Source organism: Prunus persica, chromosome G1 (assembly GCF_000346465.2).
Source record: "Prunus persica cultivar Lovell chromosome G1, Prunus_persica_NCBIv2, whole genome shotgun sequence".
Classification (NCBI taxonomy): Eukaryota; Viridiplantae; Streptophyta; class Magnoliopsida; order Rosales; family Rosaceae; genus Prunus; species Prunus persica.
Window position 1 is genome coordinate 24433201 of NC_034009.1, and position 9587 is coordinate 24442787.

The 9587-nt window shown below is 37.8% G+C and overlaps 1 protein-coding gene and 1 pseudogene across 1 annotated transcript; both read left to right on the plus strand.

Moving 5' to 3' along the window:
- Positions 436–5051, plus strand: LOC18793066 (annotated as a pseudogene).
- On the plus strand, positions 7090–9109 carry LOC18788281 (geraniol 8-hydroxylase). The gene is made up of 2 exons (XM_007222060.2): positions 7090–8020; positions 8338–9109. The coding sequence occupies exons 1-2, from the start codon at positions 7130–7132 to the stop codon at positions 8941–8943; spliced, it is 1497 nt and encodes a 498-aa protein (XP_007222122.1). The 5' UTR covers positions 7090–7129; the 3' UTR covers positions 8944–9109.

Below are 9587 nucleotides of genomic sequence, written 5' to 3' on the forward strand. Positions count from 1 at the left end.
ATAGACTACCAGGAGACCTTTGCCCCAGTAGCCAAGATTAACACTATTAGAGTCATATTTTCTCTAGCAGCAAAGCTCGAATGGCCACTACATCAGTTTGATGTCGAAAATGCATTCTTACATGGAGACTTGGAAGAAGAAGTATATATGGACTTACCCCCAGGATGTAATTCAGCTCTTGACAAGAAGAATCAAGTTTACGAGCTCAAAAAGTCATTACATGGGTTAAAGCAATCTCCTAGGGCATGGTTTGGCAGATTTATTAAATCTATGAAGAATTTTGGATATAAACCGAATAATTCATCACACCCTGTCCTTGAAGCGTGATGAAGGAAAACTTATTGCATTGATTGTTTATGTAGATGACATAGTCGTACTGGAAACGACGCATGAGAGCAACTGAAGTTGCAAAAGTATTTGTCTTAGGAATTTGAGATGAAGAATTTAGATGATCTGAAGTACTTTCTCGGAATCGAAGTAGCAAGGTCAAAAACTGGTATATTTCTGTCTCAAAGGAAGTATGTAATGGATCGACTCACTGACACATGAATGCTTGGATGTAAGCCTGCTGACACACCCATTGATATGAATCACAAGTTGTGTGAAGATATGAACCAAGAACCAACCAATATGGAACAGTACCAACGCCTTGTTAGAAGGTTGATATACCTGGCATACACAAGACTAGATATTGCATATGCTGTGAGTGTGGTTAGTCAGTTTATGCATTCACCCAGTGTTTCTCATAGAAATGCAGTTGATCGGATCTTAAGATACTTAAAGTTAGCCCCTAGGAAAGGATTAATGTTCTAAAAAAATGGAGATCTTGAAGTTGTTGGATATACAGATGCTGATTGGGCTGGTTCCAGTACAGATAGACGCTTTACTTCTGGTTACTTTACATTTGTTAGAGGTAACCTAGTCACTTGGCAGAGTAAAAAAATAAAATGTGGTTTCTCAGTCTAGTGCAGAAGCAGAGTATTGAGGAATGACTCAAGGAGTCTGTGAATTATTGTGGATCAGAAGACTCTTGACAGAATTGAGCTTCAAGCTAGAAAAGCCAATGGAGTTGCATTGTGACAACAAGTCAGCTATCGATATTGCCCATAATCCAATTCAACATGATCGAACCAAATATGTTGAGGTGGATAGACATTTCATCAAAGGAAAAATTGATAATAAGATCATCTGCCTACCATTCGTAAAATCAGAAGATCACCTGGCAGATGTCTTAACAAAAGCTATTTGTGAAAGAGTATTTCATGACTCACTTACCAAGTTGGGCATTGGTGACATATATACACCAACTTGAAGAGGAGTGTTGAAGTGAGTCTCCTAATTAATCAAGGAGATGTATTTCCTTGATTAATTAAGGGATTTACTTTCTTGTTTTATATAGTTGACAAATCATTGTATAATTAGGAGATACTATCCTAATTGATTACTGTATCTATATCCTTGTAAAGCACTTATGTAAATTCCTATATATATCTTCTTATGGAGAAGAATAAAACTTAACCTAAAGTATTCAAACCATATTCATATTTTAGCAAGCTGTAGCCGCACCTTTCTTTTACCGCCCGTTATTTTTGTGTCTCCGTTGCACCGTCTTCATTGCAGACCGTCCTCTCCATTGAGCTCTCTCGTGGCAAGCCACGGCAGCTCCATTTATCTCCCTGGGTAGTGATGGCCAAATTTCTGTTTCCTCACCGAGCCTCGTCACTACTCACCGAGCATTCTCCTCACCAGCCTTTATCTCTCTCATGCCGTGTAACTCAAGTGGTTTTGAACTAGGGATGGCAATGGGTCGAATCGGGGGTGGGTATGCCTTTTCCATCCCCATCCCGTTTTTTTTCCAATTCCCACCTTCATTACTACAATATTCATATTGGGAATTTCCCATCCCAACCTTCAACTGGGAATGGGTTCCCCTACTTGCCCCATTACGTACGGAAGAAAAATCAATATAAAACTACTTTTTTTGAAAGAAAATAAACAGGACTAGAGCAAGACAATGAGTACATATAATATATTATCTACGTACAATGTTTACATATTGACTAGGAAGTTAACTAAATATATAAGTAGTGTAGCGTAAGATTTGTATAAATTTTATAAATATATAATATAAAACTTAGTCGGCACAATCACTTTAATAACATATTTAAATATACTATATTCTAAATAGGGAGGGTTCGGGTCGGGGATTAAAATACCGTCCCTCCCCCTCCCCTAACACCATATCCAAAAAATTGACAGTACCTGCCCTCATACCCGTTTGTTATCCTTCTTACCCGACCATTAGGGTCGAATCCATGTGAAGACCCTTACCCGTGGGAAAAATTGCCATCCATATTTTGAACAGTTATCTTCCTTGCACTCGAGATTCTGTGTTTGAATCTCACCCACCCAATATCGATCGCTTTTATTTTTAAAAAAAAATAGAGACTATCTCGTGTATATATAATATATCTCAATCATTCATCAAGTTTGAATCTCAATAACAATTGGTTGTTGTAAGAACGTCCAACAGAATTAACTATGAAGATTTATTGGGGTGCATAGAGTAATTGGACTGTCTTGGCTTTATGGGGCTCCTATCTATTATAGGGGGGATTCTTATCCTGGTGTATGATTTTTGTTTGTAAAATCACCCCAGTTGCCCTTCAATATGATGGTAGATTGACCTTGCGAAGGCTATATCTAAAGGAAAAGCACAGAGCCATGCCACTAGAATACAGATTTTTGTTTTGTAAATTTTTTATTAAGTTATTCGGTGTTGATTTTTCAAGTACTTAGCATGAAAAAAAATGAAATAGAATGATTTTTTTCATTAAAAAAACACTTTTGAATGAAGCCAATTTGGCCATCTAAAAAGATTCTGTTTTAGCGGATAGCTAGTAACTTTCTTTCTGTCCAAACTAGACGCATAACTAAGTCCAAACGATAAGACTTGTCGGATTGGGAGGCTCTCCCTCCCTCCTTCAACTTTTATGTGTGTGTGTGCGTGCGATTAGAACCAAAGAGAGAATGGATTTCTTTTGTTTTTGTATGGTCCTGCTAAGCCTTTTCTCTGTGTTATTGTTCTCAATTACTCAAGCTCTGCAAAGCAAAGCCAATCCCAAAAGGCATCTTCTCCCACTTGGACCAAAGCCATTTCCCTTCATTGGCAATCTTCTAGAACTTGGAAACAAACCCCATCAATCTCTCACCAAGCTTTCTCAAATCTATGACCCCATTATAACTCTGCAACTAGGCTAAGTAACAACGGTGATTCTTTCTTCACCAAACACAGCCAAACAAGTCCTCCGAACCCACGACCAATTCTTGTCCAACCGAACCATCCCAGATGCATTTCAAGCCTATGACTTTCGCCAGGACAGCCTGCCATGCATACCACCTTCGGCCAAATGGAGAAGCCTTCGACAAATATGCAACTCTCAATTGTTCGCCGCCAAAATCCTCAAAGCCAACCAACCCAACCGCCGCATAAAAGTGCAAGAGCTCATATCTCAGGTCAACGAAAGTACAGTCAATAGTGAGGCGGTAGTTATTGGAAGGGCCGCTTTCACTACGCTCATTCTGCTGTCTCGTATTGTTTTCTCAGTGGATTTGGCTAACTCAAGTAGCGAGATGGCCAGGGAGTTCAAGGAGACTGTGTGCGGTTTGATGGAAGGGGTAGGGACCCCAAACGTGGGGGAATTGTTTTCCTGTCTTTAGGAAAATTGACCCCCAGGGCATTAGGCAGAGCATGATCAAACATTTCAATTAGATGGAACAACTCTTTGACTGCATGATTAGCCAAAGATTGGCATCAAGAAAAGCCCATGATTATGTCAGAACCAATGATATGCTGGATACTCTTTTGAACATCAGTGAAGCGAATAGTGAGGACATGGACAAGACCAAAATTCGACATATGTTTCTGGTTAGTTATTTTGTCTTTGCTCATCATTATAGTTAAACTACTATATCAATTAATTTAATTTACAGAGAGAAGGGATTCAAACTTAAGTGCAAAGAGTTGGCGAACTGGCCTGGCCTGGCCTGACCGTCTACTCTCGTTAGGTGTTTTTTATTTTGGTTTTTAATCCCATTTTGTTTTTCTGACTTGTTATGTTAAAAAGGCTCTATTTGCCGCGGGGACTGATACAACTTCAGCCACATTGGAATGGGCCATGGCTGAGCTGCAACGCGACCTTGAAAAGCTGTCAAAAACTCAACAAGAGCTGGAGCAAATCATTGGCAAAGGAAAACCAGTAGAAGAAGCAGACCAAAATAATGGTTTTTTGCTTGGCATTGCATGTCAATTGGCATGCTCGTGCTTGAATTTTATTATTTTTTAAATGGCTATGATTGAGTCAAAACGACGCTTGACGGGATAACATTTAGCATGGGTTCATAGAGCCAGTACATTTTACGGGCTTGCTACGACCTTTTTACTTAGCGTGTTGCATATTTGCTTGGCGTGGCACGTAGATTGCAACTCGCGTGAGAGTGTATGATGAACTTTCGCATGCCCAAATGGGGGTTTCTTTTTAGTAAGGTGTCGCACTGGGCCAGGAATATATTTGGGCCCACTCTTAGATTTTTTTGGGCCTCAACACACTCAAGATTCTGTGTTTGAATCTCACACACCCAATATCGATCGCTTTTATTAAAATAAAATAAAATAAAAAATAGAGACTATGTCGTGTATATATCTCAATCATTCATTAAGTTTGAATCTCAATAACAATTGGTTGTTGTAAGAACGTCCAGCAAAATTAACTATGAAGATAGTTTTTTCTTTGAGGAAGGTTTATTGGGGTGCATAGAGTAATTGGACTGCCTTGGCTTTATGGGGCTCCTACCATTGTTGACAATGGGGCTACTAATTATATTGGCCGTGTTTGTGTTTAAATAGCTTGAGAAAATTTGAAGTTTCTTGCCCACAAAGAGAATTCTTACAAGATTTGATGACCTTAAACATGGTGCAAGTTAAAAGAACAGTAGGGTTGGTAGGGTTGGTGGTCCTTTGATTTCTACCCGGCAGCTGTCAAATTTTTTTTTTTTTTTTTTCTGTTGTTTCATCCTTGGTTATATTAGCCGCGGGCCTCGGCAGCTTCTTTCTTTTCTTTGTAATTCCGTCTTAATTTTGGTTATGCATGATAAAATTGACCTTAAAATTTTTGTCGTGCATGATAAAATTGACCTTAAATGGCTTGACCTTTCAATAAAAAAAACAGTTTATTCGATGCACGTTCTCAACACGTCTTTTTCCTTTGTCCATAAGTAAGAATTGATGGGGCTCATGATAAGAATTTAGATGACTTCATTTTCGTCAATTCACACCAGGTGCCTTTCCCAATCTGTCTTTGATGAGATTGGACAAATAACTTTAATGGACCAATATGATTTTATCTTGGTATGACAATATTTATATGATATTTGGCACTGACCGTGTATAGAAGGACAAATTTGATAAAAGCTTCCTTACCAAAAATGGCTTGTAATAGCTGCTTTGAATTATTTTGTGTGATGCGGTTGCATTATTTGGTTAGTGCCTACCCAAATTTTCTCAAATGTCTTTACCTAAGCAAGTTGTTCTCAAATGTCTTTACCTACGTTTGTCTCTTAGCTTTTAGGGGATATATATAAACAACTTAAAAGAGTTGGTCCTGAAAATATATTTTCATGCTTTCTCGATAAGTCTCAACAAGAATATTTATATGATATTTGGCACCGACCGTGTATAGAAGGACAAATTTGATAAAAGCTTCCTTACCAAAGATGGCTTGTAATAGCTGCTTTGAATTATTTTGTGTGATGCGGTTGCCTTATTTGGTTAGTGCCTACCCAAATTGTATTATTTGAGTAAGGAAAATTGGCATATATATCACCTGAAATTTTAGGCATGTGTAGAATTACTATTTTAAATTTTAATTTTATTAACCACATGAACTATGTAAAGTGTTGAAATTTACTACCTACGCCTAACTCCGTTAAATTTTTTCGTCAAATCAAGTCACATAATGCAAATGTGATTTTTAAGGGCATTTATGTCAATCAATATACACATAAATTTAGAAAATTTAAAAACTAACAGAATTTAATTTTAAATGAAAAAAAAAAGTAGGAAAACTAACCTAATAATTTCACAAACTTCCCCACCTCCTTCCAACACCTATTCTCCCCCACCAAAATAAAGTGAACATTTTCTCTGTGAAATTGAGTTATTCTTGGTCGATGGTTGAGGCCAATCTTCTTCTTTCTTCTTCTTTTTGTTTTTTCTGAAAATTTTGGTGTTAGTTGCTTCACTAGGCTTATATCTCATACGTCCTGCCTCTTAAAATTGCTTGGCGCTTTCGATAAAAAAACAGTTTATTCGATGCACGTTCTCAGCACGTCTTTTTCCTTTGTCCATCAGTAAGGTTGCCGGTCTAGTTCTTTCGATTGATGGAGCTCATGGTAAGAATTTAGATGACTTCATTTTCGTCAATTCACATCAGTTGCCTTTCCCAATCTGTCTTGATGAGATTGGACAAATAACTTTAATGGACCAATGCGCGCAAGCCATATGATTTTATCTTGGTATGACAAGAATATTTATATGATTTTTGGCACCGACCATGTATAGAAGAACAAATTTGATAAAAGCTTCCTTACCAAAAATGGCTGTTAGAGATTGCTTGTAATAGGTGTTTTGAATTATTTAGTGTTGATTTTTCAATTTAAAAATTGTGTTTGGAAATCTTGTTGGTTCAATCACTTTTCTTTCTTTGTTTCTAATCTTCTACAAAAAAAATTTGGGGGAGATGGTAAATTAATATTTCAACATTTTAAATAGTTCAAGTGGGTTACTAGAAAAAATTAAAAATTCATGAGGTAATCCTGTACACACCTTAAATTTCAAACGATATTTGTTCAAATTTCCATTTGGGGTAAATAGAGATGGCTTGTCAAAGCTTCCACCCGTGACAGCTAAGTCCAGACCCAAATTGTTCTCAAATGTCTTTACCCACGCAAGTTGCTCCGAAATGTCTTTACCTAAGTTTGTCTCTTAGCTTTTAGGGGATATATATAAACAACTTAAAAGAGTTGGTCCTGAAAATATATTTTCATGCTTTCTCGATAAGTTAGGCGAGAGATGGATTTCTTGAGTTGCATGCTAATATGTCTTATGGTTGGCTGGATCTCAATCCATGCCCTCTATTATTCATTTGCAAGAACAAGTCCCAATAAGCTTCCGCCTGGACCAAATCCACTTCCTTTCATTGGAAATCTTCTAGAGCTTGGAAACAAGCCCCACCTCTCCCTAACCAAGCTTTCACAACGCTATGGGCCCATTATGACTTTACATCTTGGCCAAATCACGACCGTCGTGGTTTCTTCATCCGCCATAGCTAAACAAGTCCTCCAAACCCATGACCAATTGTTTTGCAACCGAACAGTATTAGATTCAGTCCAAGCCTGTAAACATGGCGAGAACGGCATGCCCTGGATACCTGTTTCAGCTAAGTGGAGAAACCTTCGCAAAATATGCAACTCCCAATTGTTCGCCACCAAAGTTCTCGACGCCAGCCAAGGCAACCGCCACCTAAAAGTGCAAGAGCTCATAGCTGATGTCCATGAAAGCGTTGTAAAAGGTGATGCAGTGGAGATTGGAAGAGCTGCTTTCAAAACTACGCTCAATTTGATGTCGCGGACTGTCTTCTCTGTGGATTTAGCGGACCAGAATAGTGAGAGGGCTAGAGAGTTCAAGGAGCTGGTGCGGAGTATTATGGAAGAGATTTCGAAACCAAACTTGGCTGACTATTTTCCAGTGCTTAAAAAGATTGACCCCGTGGGGATACGGCGCCGTTTGACTCGTCACTTCCTGAAGATGTTTGACCTCTTCGATCGCTTGATCATCCAAAGAATGGAATCAAGAAAAGCACCTGACTATATCATGACCAGTGATATGTTAGATACCCTTATAAACAGTAGTGAAGAGAAAAATGAGGATATGGACATGGTTGAAACTCAACATTTGTTCCTGGTTAGTGGCTATCTATATATACTCTAGCTCTCTTGTTCTTTAATCTTGATAACTTTGTTTCAATTGATACTAAGTTACTAACTAGTGAATATATGTATAGATTGCTTAGATTTCAAAATTAATTATGAATACTATACATTTTCGCTTTTGTTTTTGTTTTGTTAATTGCTATTTGTACCATCTAAACTGATTATTTCATTTGCTACTGTCTCAATCGGAGGTCAAGTTTACCACGAAAATGGTAGATCAGATGTTGAATTGATATGGTATAAGTAATTATATTCCTACTAATTAATCAATTTGGTCAATTATTATAGGATCTATTTGCTGCTGCCACAGATACAACTTCAGCCACATTAGAATGGGCAATGGCTGAGCTACTACGCAACCCCGAAAAACTGTCAAAAGCTCAAGAGGAGCTGAAGCACATCATTGGCAAAGGAAAACCAGTGGAGGAATCAGACATCACTCGGCTCCCTTACTTACAAGCCATAATCAAAGAGACCTTCCGCTTGCACCCAGCAGCTCCATTGCTAATTCCTCGCAAAGCCGGAGCAGATGTAGAAATATGCGGGTACATTGTACCAGAGGGTGCACAAGTTTTGGTCAATGCATGGGCCATAGGCAGAGACCCCAGCATCTGGGACAACCCAAACTCGTTTATGCCGGAGAGGTTCTTGGGATTGGACATAGATGTTACAGGGAGGAACTTTGAGCTTATCCCATTTGGTGGTGGACGGAGAATTTGTCCTGGGTTACCATTGGCAATGAGAATGCTGAACTTGATGTTGGGGTCACTTCTTAACTGCTTTGATAACTGGAAGCTTGAAGATGGGGTTGCACCAGAGACCATGAACATGGAAGACAAGTTTGGCCTCACTTTAGAGAAGGCTCAGCCCCTAATAGCTGTGCCCATGACATAGGAGATCCTAGCTAGCTATTGGTTTTTACGTACATTAATAAAAACCATGCACTGTATCCTCCTACTTATCAAGTTTGAAACTCAATAATGATCAATTGTTGTGAAACTGTTACTGTCACCCATTGGTTTAACTATGATTAATTACTGCTACCCATTGGTTTAATAAACGCAATTTTTTTTTTCTCCAATTATCTATCTACTGTCTCCTACAGTATTAATAATTTATTAATCCCACTAAAACTAAACTTTTGAATTAACAACAGTGCTTTTAGTCGACAAAAAAAGACGTCTACGGCTTAAAACCAACATGTAGTGGTGTATAATCATCAATCTCGCTCATTTACGAAAATCATCAATTTTGGCTTGAGCTCACGGCCCAAGTCTATATGAGCTTGGGCCGTACTCGTATTGGGCCATTAAATAGGTCGATATGAGCATACGCTAAATTTGACTTATGTATTGTATTTTTTTATAATTTTTTTTACAACTGAATTTAAATCTTTTTTTATAATTATGTATATACTAAAGATTTAGGATTTGTTAAAAAAAAAAGGTCAATAACTTTATTTAAAGTACATTTAAATAGAAAATTGCTATATTATTGTTTGGGTTTTAAAAATTGAAACTTGAAAAATAAAATTATTA